Below are 21,403 nucleotides of genomic sequence, written 5' to 3'. Positions count from 1 at the left end.
ATATTACAAAGGTACATACAAATAAATTGAAATTATCCTAATTCTTATTTATGGAAACCCAATTCCTTTCTTTGTAATAGAAAGAACAGCCAAGACTTAGAGGTATTTTCTTTCTTTTTACTGGAAAAATATACTATGTGAAAAACTGGTATCACTCAGGTGAAAATAGTAAATCAGCAAATCCCCACATCTTAACTGTTTTAGAAAGTGACTTAAAAAAATCATATCTCATGAGTACATGACAGATAGAATTTTCATTTACGGTATATTTTAGGGTCTTCTACTCAACAATGTGCTGGGCTGGAGAATAAAGTCCCCCCCAAAAATATGGTCCCTGCCTTCCTTGGTTTCCAAGTACAGTGACAGTGCTCCAATTCAAGTTCAAACTATACCTTCATTTTAAAAAAATCAATTATACAATTCTTCATATAGCAAGAACTTTTAATAAATTTCTTTAGCCTGGTGTGCGCTGCCACTATCTAGTTTTGGGATCTTTGTTAAATCACCTAACTTGCAAGGCTTAATATTCCTCAGGTGGAAAGTAAATGGATTTAACAACATGAACACTGAAGTCTTTTTTTCCGGCTGTTACAATCTAAATTTTAAAGATTTTTAAATGAATTACCTCCTTTCATCTTCATGATCGTCGGCAGAGAGAGAGGTAGAGAATGGGATTTGTGGAAATGAAATCGCTAGAGAAATGCCAAGAGGGTTGATACCCAGACCTCTGGTTCAATGACTGAGTGCCCACATGACCCAGGACACATCATCAGACAGCGTGGGGACAGGCTTGCTGCTTGCTAGCTTAGTGACATTGGGTAGGTTGTTTCATACCTCTGAGCCTTAGTTTCCTTATTTGTAAAAATGGAAAATAACCTCACACATCCATAAGATGTTTAACATAAAAGTCCTCACAGCTAACTTTTATCCCTAATAGAGGAAATAGGCAATATATAATCACGTGACATAACAATTTTAACAAGACTGCTGAATTCTCTGTCACTTTGCACCATGTCTAGGACCCAACATTTCCTTATAACTGACTCCTGAATGTGCTGCACCCACATTTCTCAGCAGAATATGGTGTGCTTACATCCAAGACCAGAACTAGAGATTCAGTGTCTTCTAAATATGGCCAATTTTACCAAACAACTTGCTGAAGCCAGAAACTTATAAATGTGCCCTTCTTGGATTATTTCATAGCATCTTTTCCCATAGTTCATCAACCAAAGAAAACAAAACAAACTTTGTCATCTTTTCTAAATATGGTAAACCGGGTGATATTGGCAATGCTTACTTGCATTACAGTAACTTTAAAAAATGATTATTATTAATTATAGGTTAACCACAATGTGTCTCTATTCGATGCTCAACCTCTACTCTTTTTAACCTCTTACCTAGTTCCGTTAAAATTCCAGAGTTTAAGTGTTGTTGCTGTAGAAGATTTAAAAACGGCTTACACAATATATTTCTTATCAATGCTTTATTGTTGAAAACAAAATTGAAATTCTCTGGCACATAAAACAATTATTTCTACAAAAGGAAAGCCTACAAATCTTGATAATTTATACAAATAACAGTTTCTCAAAAAATAAAATTTTAATTTAGTAAACTTGTCTTGTGCTCTATATTTTTAGCACTGTCTGCAATAATCCACCATAAATCCCTGAGCGGAGACATTTTTTGATCATGTTCTAATGCCCACCCCCCCGCCCCCCACCCTCCCCTTGAAGTTGGTCAGTTACTAAGTCCAGCCCTGTAGTGAAAAGTGTCAGGGACATTTAGTTATTAGTAATCCGTGCATTTTATGACACAGGCCCAATTATTAACGCTACTTGGGAACTGGTGTCACAAGAAGTGCCTCAACTGTGCATTCAGTGAACCTATTAAGAACCAGGTCTTTGAAAGGAAGAACAACAATAAAAAGATAAAATGTTAAGACTAGAAAGTCATCATAGATCAATAACTATTTAAATAAATACAAATGTTAGACACTGAAGTAATCTCTATAGCCTTATATTAAATTCCCTTTTTTTTTTTTTGCAATTGCCAATGCACTAAAAGATGAATAATACGCTTCAACCCACTATTTTGGTTTGACCACGGGTTTGTTGTTAAATATCATTCTGAAAACACAGTGATTTAGTTATAATTTAACTTTTGGCCCTTCAATGAAATGTTTACAAAATAATATATATATTACAGAAGGGCTTTCTTATTAATGCCATGAAAAACCTTTTTCACTACATTTACCCTTCTCACAAAAACACTAATGCCATAGGAACACTACTTTCAATTATTTATCCCACTGTATTCAGATACATAGAAAAACATAAAATATGGAGAAAACATAATATGATGTATTTGCATGTCCAGCTTCCTTTTAATGGAGAGGCTGATCATATATACGTGGAGTGTGAAAGGGAAGGAGAAACAGTTAATTTTCAGTTGCAAACAACTGGCTTAATGCATCAAGTTTTGTTATTCTGCTATGGTAGAATAATAAATAAATAAATATGTAGGGTGTAGTATAGCTGCTTTCTCTGTGAAGAAGTTGATAATGGACTGGTGTTTTATGAAGTTAATTTGTAGTGGCAAAGTTTGATTACAAGCCAAAAAATGGTCAATAATGTTGTTCTCTACCTAATTAATAGTCTTTTTCTTGTGAAATGATCATTGAAGTGGTTACTAACAGGTAATGAAATAAAATACCAAATTTGCTAGTGAAAAATAGTTTTCAACTGAGAAAAGCACTAGGCAGAAGACCTAGAAACATGCAGGCTAATGCTACACTCTATTGTAGCTTCAAATAAGTTGTTTTCGATGCCTTTTGAGAAGAGCAAAATAAGATGAAAATAATTGCTTGAACATTTATCAGCATTGCCGTTTAGGTACTTACTAGAAAGTGATTAACATTCGATACCTATCCTTTCCAAAATACAAAATCACTGGCAAGCATCATCATACACTCCTAAACCAGCAACATCTGAGAAGCACAGAACACCTTCCCTTTTGTCTAATAACCTGTTGGTTAGTTATTGGAACTGGAAGGCTTACAAACTTCCCTGTCCTTTATCTTTATGTAAGCTTGCACATTCTCCAGGGATAGCCATTTTCAAAGTTAATTTCAAAAGAATTAATACAATGAATTGTACTGGGCAGTTTGGGGGGAAATACTGGTGATATTAAAATTTTAAAAAAGCCTGCCTGACACATATAAGCCTCCCCAGTCCCTCATACAACTCGAGTGTGAAGTATGGTTAGCTCTACTCTCCGTATCCTTTTCAGAACATAAAAAGCAAATGATGTCCAAAAGAATGAAGCCTCTGACATCCAAATCATAAAACATTATGTGCACTGGTCAAGAAACATAGCAGATTCTGACAGATCTTGACACAGTATTAATACAAAAAGAGTGTTCTAAGCTTCAGAAATTGATAAGCAGGCTGTCCCAAAGAGGGAAGACAGCAGCGTAGGACAACCGGCGGCTCACTGGGACTCACACTACGCGTTTATCACTCCCTAGTAACACTTAACCCTCATCATTTGCCATGGCTGAATGGACACTCTGACTTCCTCTCACAGTGTTTAAGGAACAAGAAAATTTTGAAATTAGCTCTCAGAAAATGAACAAAATCTGTGACTTATACACCCACCCCTCCCTTTTAAGAATGCCAAAAAATTCTGTTTTAAGTGCTCTGGTTTACAGTCTATGGGTAACAATGACATCCTCCAGGAGGTTTCCGGCCTTCCCCTTTTTGGTGTTAACAGCTGTGCCGATAGCAAAGTGGATTCTTCCAGAAGTGGCAGTGACCTCTATGACCTCTGCCCTGGTCTTGAAGTCTAACACCAGCTCTTGTCATAGCACTGCTGGGAAGTTCTGTCTGCTAAGGAAGCCAGCTTTTAAAAATGGAGGAGGATGGGCTTCTGCCTCCTGTGTCAGGTCTTAGAAGTCTTTAAGCCTTGTTTTTCCATGATGTTCCACAGTTTGCGGAGATTGGACTGTGTGATGACATCATCTGGCTTGAGCTGCAGGGCCCGCAGGTAGTTGGCCTCGGCCTTCTGCAGTCTGCCATTGAGGTGCAGAATGGCTCCCAGGTTCATCAGAGCAGCGGGATACTGCAACAAGAGAAAGGAAGGAAAACAATTAGGAGGCCATTTCAAACTTTTCTTCATGGAAAACAAAAATCTTCATCCACTTATGCAAATGATTCCCTTATGTCTAGAGGCATTTTATGAAAGCAATTTAGCAATTTATACAAACAGATAAAGATAACTAGGAAGATGGAAAGTTTTCAAACACCTGCTGTGTACTTTGTGCTTTAAAAAGGACAGGCATCTAGAGAAAGTGTATTTTTTTCTTTAATGAGAAAGCATAGGTAACATATGAAGAGCTAATAGCCTAATCAGATGGTAGTATTTGAGAAAAAAACATTTAAAAGTGATACAATTTCAGATGGAAAGAATTTTTTAAAATTTCAGCTCAATGACAAGAAATTTAAAAAAAGTGGGTAAAGTTGACAAATCTATATCCACTCATTATTTGTTTTCTCTTCTTAGCAATATCTGAGGCTTTTAATCAAAACAATTAAAATAAACTATGAAATTTTACTGATGTCTTTGGGTAAAAATCCTGAAAAAAATTGAAATGCAACCACTAAAGCCCTTCCCAAATCTGAGTAGTTTAACAAGATAAAGTCTTTATTTTTAAAAGCCAAACAGTGTTTAACCTCTAATGATGAATGTTTACCATACAGTGAAGTAAAAAATCCAAATAGATAAAATATGGTAGAGAAAAATGAAACCTTTCTAAGAAAAATTTTATATTACTTATTAAAAATAGTTAAGTAATTCTCATAGAATTTTCAGTAATGCATAATAATGGCAATACAAAGCTATCGCATGGGGAAAAAGTCTTTTTTAAATGGCATGAGTTATGTTGCACCAGTTTAATACAAAGGTTTTCATCCCCAAATTCTCAGACATTAGTTAACAACAGCAAAAGTCCTTCCCAAAGGAAAATATATTTTGCTTGCTCTTTATAAATAAAGACTGTTCTGCTCCTGTCTCTGGAATATTCTGGCTAACAGAAAGCAGATAATATTTTGGCAGTTACACAAATGCATATTTCAAATATCAGATAAAGTGTTTATGCTATGATTACACTTTCATTTGATTGTGTCAACTATTAATTGTCCTTCAATTCTGTGCTACAGTCCAAAATAATTCAGTTATTTTTAAGATGTGGTGTTTTCACAAGATATGTACTTTTCAGCTGAATTCCTGTGACTCTACTCTTTACTGTAAAATTAATTATTTCTGAACCAAAAGCAAGGCCACAGGGGAGGGTGGAATAGCTTAGAATAAATTGACTTGGGGGACTTGGATTTTTAAGAGATCTGGGTTTGAGTTCCTGTTCAACCACTGTCAATGACCTTGGTGAAATCCCCTAACGTATCTGTGCCCTTCCTTCATTTGTGAAATACTGAAATAATATCAACTTCTTTGTATGCTGTTAGAAAGACACAATGAGAAAATTAAACAAATATACAGAGCAGAGTACAGGTATAAATTAGACACTCTACAAATATCACGATCACTTTTCCTTATCTCATTTTGATTGAAGTCTAGCACATACATGTTTGTCATTTTTATGTTGTTGAGCAGTCTTTAAAATTTTGATTTCAATGGCTACATATGTGTCTGGATATATATACTAAAATTCCCTTAAGTCTTCAACTACTGGGCATTATTTTTAAACTTTTCTATATTATTTTCTCTTTTACAAAAATAATGCTGCAAATATAAGCTATTCCTGACCTTCAGAAACTTTTTTGGTCAGGAATATTCCATACTTATCCAGAAAAATACAGATGGTCAATTTCTAATTTTAAACACCAATCCAAATAAACATAGCTCTAAATGACATGTGCAGTAAAAAGTTCCACAATGGAAACTGAAAGTAACACCACCTACTCTGTCTTCCTAAAAGAACTTTGTTATCACACCACTGTTATTATCCTCAGTTCCTTGAAGCTTGGATACATTTCTGAATTATTTCCCCTCACAGCGCTTAGCACAACTATCAATAAACAGCCACTAAACTGATAGTGAAGAGTGCTCACAGCCTAAATTACTAAAGATGCTAAGTAGATGCAATGTTCAGACTTCCTGCTATCCTGAGTGGGAAGAGTGGAAATAGGGAGGGAGAACCACTGTTGGAGACCATTCCTTACTAACCAGAAATGGAAGAGGCCCAGTGATGAGGTTGAGAGAAAACAGATGGCTCTGTGGGATAGTCATTATTTCTTGAATCACTTTATTACCAAAGTGTCTGCATCTATAGTGTCTGCATCTATTATTTCAACTCAAAGGGATTATTAAAAACACTCAGAGGTTACGGAGTCAGACTGCCTACGTTCAAATACTAGCTCTACCACAGAGATGTGGGCACTTGAACAAGTTGGGTGACGGCTCGTGATCTCAGCTTCCTTTACAAATGGGATGCCAGCATTTTGTTGCTGTAAATATCATATGAGAATGCCCACATTATTATCTTTTTCCTTTCCTTTTCCTTATCGTATCAAAAACACAAAGTAGAACCTCCTTGTTAGTGTGCCTGAACAACCACTGAATGTAAAAACTGAGGATTTCTGAACTGGCTTCATGTTTACTAGCTTTCTAGCCTTTTAAAGGTTAAACCTGTAAGAGGCAGATGTGAAAATGGATGGTAAAGTCGATCATGCCACATAAATAGACTTTACTATTATTACTAAATTGTAGCCTGAGGCTTCTCTGTCCTTCAAACACTTATGGAGTTACCTACCCACCATAGAATGATGAAACAAATTTTGTATTTTAATATTAGTCTAAGAAAACTCATCTAGGAAGTTAAATCTGTTCTGATGAATGAGTTCTACATGCTAATTGTAATGGTTTTTTTGTAATAACTTTAATTTTGCATATCCACACCAGTGTGTTACTCATTAAACAAAAATAATAATAGTTACCATGGGATAACAGCTCTCAGGTAAGCCCACATATACTCATTAATTGCTTCCCCTAATGACTAAAAATATATGGAAACTAAAAATATGCATATTTAAGAATATCATTCAATATATTTAAGCAGCTATACATGTCAGCTATAACATTTTGGTGTGAATGTAAATGGCTATTTTAGTAAAATAAAATTTTTTATTTCAAAAACCTACAAATGTGCATTATGTAATGCTTAAAACATCACAATAGCTTCTTATCTGAATGAAGGAAACATGGAATTTATACAGATATGCTAAAATGTGACATACATAATAAGTATCATTGCCCTAGATAACTGCTTTGAAAGTGTCAACGTTTATTCTGACATACAAAATTTCATGTGTTTATTAAACATTGATGAATAAGACTGGGTATAGACTCAACTTTTTACAACATGGTTGTTTTCTCTCTTCAGACAGGGGCTTTCTCTTTTAAGCCCGTCATGTCTCTCCTCTACATCTGTGCTAGGGAAGTTTAATGGATGCCCACTGGATTGAATTCCTTCAGGTCTTCTAGCTGAGCACACAGATTATATAGTTCAGGGAGTTGCATCAGCATCACCTGGCAGCTTGACAGAAATGCAGAATTTCAGGCCCCGCCTACTGAATCAGAATTTGAATTTTAACAAGAACCCCAGGTGCCTCGTATCCTCATTAAAATTTGAGAAGCACTGTTCTAAAGGTAATTTCTAGATCATAGATTATATCATTTCATAACTCTGTGATTACATTTCCTATAAAAGGTTATAATGTATAGAACAAAGTATGCCAGAGGATAGAACACCTATCCTCCCGCATAATAGAATTCTTCCCTTGGTCATTCAATTATTTAAGTCAGGAAATGTTCAAATAATCTTTTTTTTTTTGTTTTTTAAGCAGAAGCCATAAATAACTAAATGTTATTAGACAGAAGGAGAAGGTATGAAAAGCCTTTTGATAACCAAATAAGCACACGTGAAGTTTTATAAACAGACTCAAAGTCTATCTAACTCTAATACTACTGAAATGCAAAAATTTCAGGTAACTGGCTGTTTGATTACATACTGGCGTCATTGCTCTCTGCCAGCTGTAGCTCACGGGCTGGGGAAGAGAAACTCAATGACAACTGCTCAGGTCTTTCCCTATACACATGGTTTTTTATTAAAGACAACTGATGAAATTTTCAGTATGTTAACCAAAGCAGTCAGTAGCTTGCAGCCTAGTAACATGGGGCTCCTGGTTCTGTACAACAAATGACACCATCTCCTACTTCACAGGCTAGAAAGGAGAACCAGACATTCCTTGTTTCCTTGAAGAGGACAGATGCTTTACATCAAAGGGGCTGACTGGCAGCCATACTGAAACAGAAAATGATACATTTTTTTAAGACTCTAGGGACTTTTGCCTTCTTTGTTATTTTACTGTGGTCTTTGGCTTATTTCTTCAACTGTGGAGGAAATATGCAAAATTTAAAATAATGGATGTATACTGTGGTGGGTGGAGCAAAGGCAAGGTGATGGAGGTCTGATTCTAGTTTGAGGCCCTTGAGACTCACAAGGAATGTTGCTGAGCTCACAGGGTATCATGAACACACAGGACTGGAACACAAAATCATTGTTCTGGCCTAAGCTTATCATGTAGGATTAGAAAGAAAATGACAGAGGAGGAATAGTAAGACTATATGGTGATTTAGGGTTGGAAATCCGTGTTTCTACTGGGATCAGGAGTAATGTAGAACTCTGAATGGATGAACTGAGTGGGTCCCAGAAGAAAACAAAACAAAAGAAAAAAGGGTTTGGTTGAGATGTTCTAGTTAGTCAGGAGTTGGATACCCCTGCAGTAGTTGGGCTCTCTTATACCCCATTGGTCCCTATGGCCATTTCCCTTTTATGAAGGATAATCAACAGGCAAGAGGAGTTATGAGAAAGTTGAAGACAGAGATAATAGACCAATATTTCTGATTGTTTAAATAAATTTGTTTCTATTCAAAGGATTTACTCATGTTGTTAAAATTATCCAGACTTGCAGATTTACTGTTATGTAAACTAAATAACTTTTTAAAAAGAGTGACTGAAGTTAGCCTTACCTAGTCATTACTCAATTAATATACAACACATGTTTGGGATATTTTCAAGATAAACTACCTTCAACTTTGCTTCTGAATATAATTTGCAAACTTAAATGAGTTTGCAGTCTGAACTTTTTGATGGATCCTCAGTCTTTTTAAAGTAGCTATCAAATAACTTAATGAAGGCTGCATACTGGCATTCAACTGTATTTCAGTTGAAATTGCTTGCCCAATTGAATTTACTGAAGCAGCAACTGTACCATGATGCTTAAAAATGAATAGTATGAACATTTTAAGGAACATATTAATGAAAAGGCATTTATGCATACATTTAATGGATCTCTTCATAGTTATTTGTGCCTTATACATGGCAGATATTTAATAAATAATTACTAAAGTTATTTTCCTTTTTTTTTTTTTGAGACAGAACCTCACTCTCGCCCAGGATGGAGTGCAGTGGCTTGATCTCGGCTCACTGCAAGCTCTGCCTCCCCGGTTCATACCATTCTCCTGCCTCAGCCTCCTGAGTACCTGGGACTACAGGCACAAACCACCACACCAGGCTAATTTTTTTTTTTTTTTTTTTTGTATTTTCAGTAGAGACGGAGTTTCACTGTGTTAGGCAGGATAAATTAAAGTTTTTAAGATAAACTGTTAAGCTTCAGGAAAAAAAAAAAAGAATGTTAAATACTTTATTCCTTTCACTTTCAACATCACTTCCTCCTTTGTTTCACTGGCATGCTTAATTTGATGCAAGCTAGAAAATACATAAATTATCCTGGATTCCTTGCCCCTCCACCCATATACATACTCACATCCAATTGTTAAGTCTTGATAACTTTACCCCCAAATCGCTCTTCAATCTGTCTTTGAATTATATCTTACCCCTTTTTTCCAACTTGGTTCAGGCCCTTATCATCTTTTTTTTTGATTACTTAAATAAAATAATTCTGACAGAAATAAAAGAATAAACGAATAGATATTTGTACAGATTGACGGCTGATTGACAAAATGAATAAAGAAACATATGACTAAAGCCATATGCAGGTTTTTAATTATATTTTAGGCATAAAAAAATTTCACAGAATACAACAAACATTGTATTCTTGCCTAACCAATATAACTTTATAAATACAACTGGAGCCCCTAAATCTCTCTCCCTATCCTATTTCTGACCTTCTCCAGGAGAAAAGTACAATCCTGACATTGGTAGTTAACAGTCCAGTACACGTTTCACACTTTTACTATTTGTGTCCCCACAGCAAATGTAAATATTATTTATAAGTTTTAATTTTATATATTAGGCATCATCCATCCTGGAATGCCATCTTGCCAAACACCTGTTTGAAACTTGAAATTTTGTTCAACATTTTATTTTTCAGACTTAGACATCTTGATAGATGTAAGATTTGTTCCTTCACATTAATTATACTAAATACCTTCCCTTAATGATGGAATACAGACTCTTTAAAAGAGGGCTGTCATCAATTCTTGTGCATATGTCTACCTACACTTACGGAAGAGTTTCTAGGAATAGAATTGTGGGATCACAGGGGATCTTTGACTTTGCTAGCTATTACCAAATTGCTTTTCAAAGTGGTTGTATCAAAATGCATTACTACCAACATATAGCAGGGGTCCCTTTGTTTTATATCCTTAATAATACTTGGTATTGTCTAATTTTTAAAGTTTTCTTGAATTGAAAGCTGCAAAATAGTGTGAACTGGCTATCCCAAATCTGAAAATCTGCAATCTGATATCCTTCAAAATCTAAAACTGTTGGAATGCAGACATAATGCTCAAAGAAAATGCATTTCAAATTTCAGATTTTCGATTCTCAACTAGTAAAATATAATGCAGATATTCCAAAATGTGCAAAAGCTAAAATCTGAGATTGGGATTTCTGGTCCCAAGCATTTTGGATAAGGAATACTCAATCTGTATCATTCTATCCACTTAATTTCTTTTCCCTGATTACTAGAGAGGCTAATAACATTTTCATAAGGTTGTAAGCTTTTTGTATTTCCTCTTTGGTGACCCACCTGTTCTTAACATTTTTAAAAAGCAAGATAATAACGTACCATCGTACAAAATATCACCTACATGGTAATATTTGAAAGGTAGGAACACAGAGCCCCAAGTACCTCAAAAGTGGTCCTAAATAGGACTGCCTACCTTGTTGCTTCCCAACAGTGGGAACCAGATAGCCACTACTTCTAAAATGAAAAATCTGTTATAAACAAAATGGAGAATCTTTGATACAAGTTCACTCAAGGTAATGATAGAAATCTGGGCAGCCAGACAGTAGACCTCTGGGAGAGGCAGTGAGATCTTCATGGATGTCTCAACGTTAACCATGGGAAATCCTGGATGAATGTATATAGGAGGACAGCAGCTCCTAGCTAACCAGCATGCAGAATAACCTTTATAGCCTTTCTGTATCCAGAATCCTTGTTTTCTTCTTAGTTCCTTTTCCAGGGACAACAAAAACATTTAAGATGAACAATATGTTTCATATTTTACCTCTCTTTACTACCTTCCATTTCTACTGGCACCATGTAAATTTAGCATCTCATCCCACTCCTTTACCTCTATCAGCCTCCTATAATTCTCCCTATCTTCAGTTTCTTCTTATTCCAATCTATCTCCCACCTAATATTTGTCTTTCTAAAATGCAAATCATGTTTTCGAGGTTCTGATTTATGCCTATAGAACAGGATCCAAACTCTTCAGCCAGTACTAACAAGCCCCATTTTTAGCTGACATCCAAAACATTCTCTCAATGTACATTGTGCCTGAGCCACCTGAAACTTCCGTTTCTGTCATGGGCTCTTTTGAGCATTCGTTCCTTATTGTAGACTGATCCACTGACAAAGTCCTTCTTCCACCCTCTCTGACAAACTTTTGCTCATTAAAAAAAAAAAAAAAAAAAAAAAAAAAAGATTTTAACAATTTCTTATTCATAGCTTACTTCTTTATGTTCCCATAGTACTGTCTACAGGCATTAATTGCTACACTTACCAGAGTGAATTATAGCTACTTGTTATAAGTATCTGTCTTCTTTGCTGGAAGATGAAAAAGTCAGTGAATTTATCCTAATTGTCTTTATACTGCTAGTGCTAGGCTTTGGCATATGAAATAAACTCTCAATGTATGTTTGCTGAAAGAAGACAAATTTGTATGTGCTAGCAGAAAAACCTGATGTAGGAGAGGTAAATTCTATACCAATCTCAATGTAATTTAACAAATATTTATTGACCACTTATATGTGCTCTGCCAGACAATGGATATGCAGTGAACAAAAGCAATATATATTTTTAGTCTGTAGGCAGCTTGAAATAATTTTAAGTGCATAGTTGGCATTTACTACAACCTATTAGGAGGTGTAACTTCATGGTCCCGTTTATGCCCTTCAGACTGAAAGAGGGAGGTGAAACTGTTATCCATGCATCGATGTAAGCAGTACAGAAGAGGACTGCACAGAGGATGGATTCACTGTTATCCATGCATCGATGTAAGCAGTACAGAAGAGGACTGCACAGAGGACGGATTCACTGTTATCCATGCATCGGTGTAAGCAGTATAGAGAGGACTTTGCACAGAGGGGCCAGTTCACTGTTATCCATGCATTGATGTAAGCTTGGTATAGAAGAGGACTGCACAGAGGGGCGGATTCACTGTTATCCATGCATTGATGTAAGCAGTACAGAAGAGGACTGCACAGAGGGCCAGTTCACTGTTATCCATGCATCGATGTAATAAGCAGTACAGAAGAGGACTGCACAGAAGGGCTGATTCACTGTTATCCATCGGTGTAGCAGTATAGAAAGGACTGCACAGAAGGGCGGATTCACTGTTATCCATGCCCGGTGTAAGCAGTATAGAGAGGACTGCACAGGGCCAGTTCACTGTTATATACATCGATGTAATAACACAGTACGAAGGACTGCACAGAGGGCCAGTTCACTGTTATCCATGCATCGGTGTAAGCAGTATAGAAAGGGACTGCTGGAAGGGACGGATTCACTGTTATCCATGCATTGATGTAAAAGCGGTGATATAGAAAGGACTGCACAGAGGATGGATTCACTGTTATCCATGCATCGATGTAATAAAGCAGTACAGAAGGACTGCACAGAGGGCCAGTTCACTGTTATCCATGCATCGGTGTAACGGTATAGAAAGAAGGACTGCACCAGAGGAGACCGGGGATTCACTGTTATCCATGCATCGATGTAATAAGCAGTACAGAGAAGAGGACTGCACAGAGGGCCAGTTCACTGTTATCCATGCGTGATTGTAAGCAGTAGAAAGAGGACTGCTGGGGGCGGATTCACTGTTATCCATGCATTGATGTAAGCAGTATAGAAGAGGACTGCACAGAGGACGGATTCACTGTTATCCATGCATCGGTGTAAGCAGTATAGAAGAGGACTGCACAGAGGACGGATCACTGTTATCCATGCATTGATGTAAGCAGTATAGAAGAGGACTGCACAGAGGGCCGGATTCACTGTTATCATGCATTGATGTAAGCAGTATAGAAGAGGACTACTGAAGACGGTTCACTGTTATCCATGCATTGATGTAAAGCAGTACAGAAGAGGACTGCACAGAGGGGCGGATTCGCATTATCCATGCATTGATGTAAGCGGTATAGAAGAGGACTGCACAGAGACCAGTTCACTGTTATCCATGCATCGATGTAATCGCTTGAGTACAGAAGGGGACTGCACAGAGGGCGGATTCACTGTTATCAATGCATCGGTGTAAGCAGTATAGAAGGGACTGCACAGAGGGCGATTCACTGTTATCCATGCATTGATGTAAGCGGTATAGAGAGGACTGCACAGAGGATGGATTCTGTTATCCATGCATCGATGTAATAAAAGCAGTCTGAAGAGGACTGCACGAAGGGCCGGATTCACTGTTATCCATCGGTGTAAGCAGTATAGAGGACTACTGGGGGCGGATTCACTGTTATCCATGCATCGTCTTAATAAGCAGTGAAAGAGGACTGCACAGAGGATGGATTCACTGTTATCCATGCATCGGTGTAACGGTATAGAAAGAGGACTGCTGAAGGGCGGATTTCTGTTATCCATGCATTGATGTGAGTAGAAAGGGACTGCACAGAGGGCCCAGTTCACTGGTATCCATGCATGGGTAGCAGTATAGAAAGGACTGCACAGAGGACGGATTCACTGTTATGCATGCATTGATGTAAGCAGTATAGAAGAGGACTGCACAGAGGACGGATTCACTGTTATCCATGCATTGATGTAAGCAGTACAGAAGAGGACTGCACAGAGGACGGATTCACTGTTATCCATGCATCGATGTAATAAGCAGTACAGAAGAGGACTGCACAGAGGACGGATTCACTGCCCTCAAGGAGTTTACAGTCCAGTGAGTGAAAACAAATTCTACTACTCCAAAGGAAGAATCAGGTGTGTCTACAAAGGAGAGACTAAGACTGAGCTGTGGGGGAGAGAGGATATTATTTCCTTACGGGTATGAAAATATTAGACAACATGAATTGTCAGGTTGCTTCAGGTCTCTTAGACTCCCAGAATGAGAATATGACATGAACTTTTGAAATTGGTGGGTAGCATCAAAATCAATTTGTTACTTTAAAAAACATTTTTAGCAGACTGCTGAGAGCAGAGCCAGGAGTGAAGAGTCACCCCAATAGAGGGGAGTCTGAATTTGTATTAATTTGGAGATTAAGCTGTCAGCAGTGATAATGATGATGTTAACCCTTCTGGCACCAACCAAAATGGAAAAATAAATCCTTACTTCAAATGCAAGATTAATACAATTAAATAAACGATCTTCACAAAAGGCTATCATAAAACCTCACAAGCAGTGCAACACTCCCAATTCAGAAATGATAGTTCTTTGTAGTCTTACTTTGACTACAGTCATATTTTGAATAAATCAAAAAGATTTACAAAATTGGACACATAGCAAGGGAAAAGAACACAGAAAATCTAGCAATGGCAAGGCAAATTCTGACAGATCATAGAAATGATTCATTTTGATTCTCAGGTTCAACACAGTATTTGTGCTTTTGAAATGGCTTTGAATAAAACAAAACAGATACAGATGACAACTAAGACAACAATGCTGTATAAAGGGAGTACTTTCAATTTGTCAGAGACACATTTCATCCTGTGTGCTCAATCCTTCCCTCCTACGTCTGCCTCGTCCCAGTGGGTGTTACGAGAATGTTCATTTAACTTTTATGATGGGTGTGATTGTCACAGTGTTGGGTGTCATACATTTCTATGGCTATCAAAATGCCAACAGTTTTGGTTTGGGGGAAATGCAAACAGTGACTGTAACAGAGCAATTTCAAAGGTGGTGGTTATTTCTAAGAGATTTTGAAGGGCATCTACTAACTTAAGAATATTACCCTAGAAATTATTCTTCAGTGAAGATGATCCTATTTTCAAAGCTGGGTTTCTTGATGTCTTTAATGTCACAGGAACATCTTTCACATGACTCAAATGCAAAACCTAGAGAACTGTGAGAGATCATGGCAGATGGGAGGCAGGACTAGATTGGAGCTCTGACTTGGACAGACAGAGCAGCACGTGGAGGCTTCATGCTGAATTTTTGCTCCAGAACAACTGCAGGAATAAATCAGGAAATCCAAGAGGAACCACATACCCTCTGAAGGAAGGGGTTTGCTCCTGCAGGACACAGGAGACACCCTAAATACTGTAAGTGTCCAAATTGTGTAAGTGGGAAAAGGAGGTCATCTGCCCCCGAACACAAACCCCCACTGGCAAAAATGAAAATCTAGATTATGGGAGAAGATTGTGACCTTGCCTGCAGCGGAGTCAATTTGGAGAGCTGAGCGAAATACAGGTCTAGAGGAAGCAGTGGAAAAAGCTCTGTGCACTCGCTGGGTTCCGTAGCAAGCCATCTCTGCCTGGCCTCACAGGGGTCCCTCAGGAGGGTGGCCAGAGGCACTGGGAAAAGGCCCCAGGGAGAAGGAAATCTCCACCTGAACTTTTTAACAATTTGAACGGATCAAGAAGTCTCCTGGCTAGAACCTGGGGGAGGGCATGAATCCCGTGTGCAGCTCCACAGGCGGGGGAAGAAGGAAAGCAACACTTGCTTTCATAGCTGGGAGCGGATAGCATGGGGTAAGTTCTCAGCCCTGCTTGCCCACTGCCTGGAAACAGACTTGGCGACACTTGCTTTCATAGTTGGGAGTGGGTAGCATGGGGTAAGTCCTCAGGCCTGCTCACCCACTGCCTGGAAACAGACTTGGTGCTATTGGTAGGGGCATGGTTGGAGATGGCCCTTCGGAGTGTGTGGGAGCTGAGTGAGGCCTGGGACTGGCGGCTGTCTCCCACTTCCCTGACAACCTGCATGACACAGCAGGGACAGCCATAATCCTCCTAAGAACATAACTCCATTGACCTGGGAACCTCATCCCCAACCCCCACAGCAGTCACAGCAATACCCGCCCAAGGAGAGTCTGAGCTCAGACACACCTAGCCCTGCCTCCAACCAACGGTCCTTCCCTACCCACCCTGGTAACTGAAGACAAAGGGCATATACTCTTAAGAGTTCTAGGGCCCCGCCCACCACCTGTTCCTTCCTATACTACCACAGCTGATGCTCTCTGGAAAGTGCCACATCCCAGCAGGAGGCCAACCAGCACGAAAAGAGTGCATTAAACCACCAAAGCTAAGAACCCTCAAAGAGTCCATTTCATTCCCCTGCCACCTCCACCAGAACAGGTGCTGGTTTCCACAGCTGAGAGACCCACAGATGATTCACATCATAAGATGCTGTGCAGACAACCCTCAGTACCAGCACAGAGCCTGGTAGACTTGCTAGGTGGCTAGATCCAGAAAAGAGATAACAATCACTACAGCTCAGCTCACAGGAAGCCACATCCATAGGAAAAGTAGGAGAGTATTACATCAAGGGAACACACCATGGGACAAAGGAATCTGAGCCTCAGCCTTCAGCCCTAGACCTTCCCTCTGACAGAGCCTACTCAAATGAGAAGGAACCAGAAAACCAATTCTGGTAATATGACAAAACAAGGTTCTTTAACATCCCCCCAAATAAATCACACTAGTTCACCAGCAATGGATCCAAACCAAGAAGAAATCTCTGATTTACCTGAAAAAGAATTCAGGATAACGTTATTAAGCTAATTAGGGAGGCACCAGAAAAAATGAAGCCCAGAGTAAGGAAATTAACAAAAATGATACAAGAAGTGAAGGGATAAATATTCAATGTAATAGCATAAATAAAGAACAATAAAAACTTCAGGAAACAATGGACATACTTATAGAAATGCAAAATGCTCTGGAAAGTCTCAGCAATGGAACTGAACAAATAGAAGAAAGAAATTCAGAGCTCGAAGACAAGGTCTTCAAATTAACCCTATCCAACAAAGACAAAGAAAAAAGAGTAAGAAAATATGAACAAAGCTTCTGAGAAGTCTGGGATTATGGTAAGTGGTCAAACCTAAGAATAATCAGCGTTTTTGAGGAAGAAGACAAATCTAAAAGTTTGGAAAACGTATTTGGGGGAATAATCAAGGAAAACTTCCCTGGACTTGCTAGAGACCCCAGACAACCAAATACAAGAAGCACAAAGAACACCTGGGAAATTCATTGCAAACAGATCATCACCTAGGCACACCGTCATCAGGTTATCCAAAGTTAAAGGAAGGAAGGAATCTTAAGAGCTGTGAGACAAATGTACCAGGTAACCTATAAAGGAAAACCTATCAGATTAACAGCAAATTTCCCAGCAGAAGCCCTACAAGCTAGAAAGGCTTGGGGCCCTAGCTTTAGCCTCCTCAAACAAAATGATTATCAGCTAAGAATTTTGTGTCTAGCGAAACTAAGATTTATCTATGAAGGAAAGATACAGTCTTTTTCAGACAGACAAATGCTGAGAGAATTCACCACTACCAAGCCACCACTACAAGAACTGCTAAAGGGAAATCTAAATCTTGAAACAAATGCTGAAAACACACCAGAAAAACAAACAAAAATCCCAGAACCTCTTTAAAGCATAAATCTCACAGAACCTATAAAATAAAAATACAAGTTAAAAAGCAAAAACAAAGTATGCAGGCAACAAATAGCATGATGAATAGAACAGTACCTCACATCTCAATACTAACGTTGAATGTAAATGGCCTAAATGCTCCGCTTAAAAGATACAGAATTGCAGAATGGATAAGAATTCACCAGCCAACTATCTGCTGCCTTCAAGAGACTCATGTAACACATAAGGTCTCACATAAACTTAAGGTAAAAAGGTAGAAAAAGACATTTTATGCAAATGGACACCAAAAGTGAGCACGAGTGGCTACACTTAAATCAGACAAAACAAACTTTAAAGAACAGCAGTTAAATAATACAAAGAGAGACATTATATAATGATAAAAAGCCTTGTCCAGCAGAAAAATATCACAATCCTAAATGTATATGCACTTACACTGGAGCTCCCAAATTCATAAAACGATTACTACTAGACCTGAGAAATGAGATAGACAGTAACCCAGTAATAGTAGAGGACTTATGTACTCCAACGACAGCACTAGACAGGTCATCAAGACAGAAGGTCAATGAAGAAACAATGGATTTAAACTATACCCTGGAACAAATGGACTTAACAGATATATACAGAACATTCTATCCAACAGCCGCAGAATACATTGTATTCAACAGTGCATAGAACTTTCTCCAAGATAGACCATATGATAGCCCACAAAACGAGCCTCAATAAATTTAAGAAAATTGAAATTATATCAAGCACTCTCTCAACACCAGAGTGGAATAAAGCCGGAAATCAACTCCAAAAGGAACTTTCAGAACTATGCAAATACATGGAAATTAAATAACCTGATCTTGGATGATGACTGAGTTAAAAATGAAATCGAGATAAAAATTAAAAAAATTCTTCGAACTGAACAATAATAGTGACACAACTTATCAAAACTTCTGGGATACAGCAAAGGTGCTGCTAACAGGAAAGTTCATATCCCTAAACACTTATATCAAGAACTCTGAAAGAGCACAGGCAGACAATCTAAGGTCACACCTCAAGGAACTAGAGAAACAAGGACAAACCAAACCAAACCCAAACCCAGTAGAAGAAAGGAAATAACCAAGATCAGAGCAGAACTAAATGAAATTGAAACAAAAAAATACAAAAGACAAATGAAACAGAATGCTGGTTCTTTGAAAAGATACATAAAATTGATAGACCATTAGCAAGATTAACCAAGAAAAGAGAAAATCCAAATAGGCTCAATAAGAAATGAAACAGAAGATATTACAACTGACACCACAGAAATACAAATGATCATTCAGGGCTACCAGGAACACCTTTATGCACATAAACTAGAAAACCTAGAAGAGATGGATAAATTCCTGGAAAGATACAGCCTCCTAGCTTAAATCAGGAAGAAATAGACACCCTGAACAGACCAATAACAAGCAGTGAGATTGAAATGGTAATTAATTACCAAAAAACAAAAAAACAAGAAAAAAGTCCAGGTACAGATTAATTCACATCAGAATTCTACCAGACATTGAAAGAAAGTCTGGTACCAATCCTACTGACACAAGAAAGAGAAAGAGTGAACCCTCCTTAGTTCATTCTATGAAGCCAGTATCACTTTAATACCCAAACCAGGAAAGGATATAACCAAAAAAGAAAACTACAGACTGATATTCCTGATGAACATAGATGCCAAAATCCTTAACAAAATACTAGCTAACCGAATCCAACAGCATATCAAAAGGATAATTCACTATGATCAAGTTGATTTCATTTCAGGGATGCAGTGATGGTTTAACACATGCAAGTCAATAAATGTGATACACCACATAAACAGAATTAAAAACAAAAATCACATGATCATCTTAACATATGCAGAAAAAGCATTCAACAAAATCCAGCATCGCTTTATGATTAAAACCCTAAGCAAAATCGGCATACAAAGGACATACCTCAATGTAGTAAAAGTCATCTATGACAAACCTACAGGCAACATAATATTGAATGGGGAAACGTTGAAAGCATTCCCTCTGAGAACTGAAACAAGACAAGGATGCCAACTCTCAGCACTCCTCTTTAACACTGTACTGGAAGTCCTAGCCAGAGCAATCAGACAAGAGAAGGAAATAAAGGGCATCCAAACTGGTAAAGAGGAAGTCAAACTCAGCAAAACAGCAAAATTGCTGTTTGCTGCTGATATGACTGCACACCTAGAAAACCCTAAAGACTCCTCTGGAAAGCTCCTAAAACTGATAAAAGAATTCAGCAAAGTTTCTGGATACAAAATTAATGTACACAAATCAGTAGCTCTTCTTTACACCAACAGTGACCAAGCTGAGAATCAAATCAAGAACTCAACCCCTTTACAAAATAAATAAATAATACATAAAATGCTTAGGAATATATCTAACCAAGGAGGTGAAGGACCTCTACAAAGAAAACTACAAAACACTGCTGAAAGAAAACATAGACGACACAAACAAATGGAAATACGTCTCATGTTCATGGATGGGTAGAATCAATATTGTTAAAATGACCATACTGACAAAAGCAATCTACAAATTCAAAGCAACCTCATCAAAATACCATCATTCCTCACAGAATTAGAAAAAACAAATCTAAAACTCATAGGGAACCAAAAAAGAGCCTGCATAGCCAAAGCAAGACTAAGCAAAAAGAACAAATCTGGAGGCATCAGACTACCTAATTTCAAAGTATACTATGAGGCCATAGTCACCAAAATAGTGTGGTACTGGTATAAAAACAGGCACATAGATCAATGAAACAGAATAACTAAAGTTATTGACTTGCATATGTTAAACCATCCCTGCATCCCTGAAATGAAACCCACTTGATCATAGTGAATTATCTTTTCGGTATGTTGTTGGATTCGGTTAGCTAGTATTTTGTTAAAGATTTTAGCATCTGTGTTCATCAGGGATATCAGTCTGTAGTTTTCTTTTTTGGTTATGTCCTTTCCTGGTTTTGGTATTAGGGTGATGCTGGTTTTATATAATGAATTAGGGAGGGTTCCCTCTTTATCTTGTGTCAATGAAACAGACAAAGCAAACAAAAACAAACTGGGGAAAGAACACCCTGTTCAACAAATGGTGCTGGGATAACTGGCTAGCCACATGTAAGAGAATAAAACTGATCCTCATCTCTCATCTGACACAAAAATCAACTTTACATGGATAATGACTTAAACCTAAGACCTGAAACTATAAAAATTCTAGAAGAGAACACCAGGAAAACTCTTCTA

At 37.8% G+C, this 21,403-nt stretch overlaps 1 protein-coding gene across 3 annotated transcripts in view; it reads right to left on the bottom strand.

The window, feature by feature from the left end:
- Positions 1 to 1,466: 1,466 nt before the first annotated feature.
- The window catches only part of TMTC2 (transmembrane O-mannosyltransferase targeting cadherins 2), a 482,099-nt gene continuing 462,162 nt past the window's right edge, over positions 1,467 to 21,403 (bottom strand). For all 3 annotated transcript variants that reach the window (XM_003906839.5, XM_017946044.3, XM_017946043.3), the window contains one exon: positions 1,467 to 4,119. In XM_003906839.5, the coding sequence (XP_003906888.1) occupies positions 3,940 to 4,119 (180 nt within the window). In that variant the 3' untranslated portion in view covers positions 1,467 to 3,939. The remainder of the gene's footprint in view (positions 4,120 to 21,403) is intronic.

Source organism: Papio anubis, chromosome 9, assembly GCF_008728515.1.
Source record: "Papio anubis isolate 15944 chromosome 9, Panubis1.0, whole genome shotgun sequence".
In the NCBI taxonomy this organism is placed as follows: Eukaryota; Metazoa; Chordata; class Mammalia; order Primates; family Cercopithecidae; genus Papio; species Papio anubis.
The sequence above is the reverse complement of the archived record's forward strand: the minus strand, read 5'-3'. Positions and strand labels throughout refer to the sequence as shown.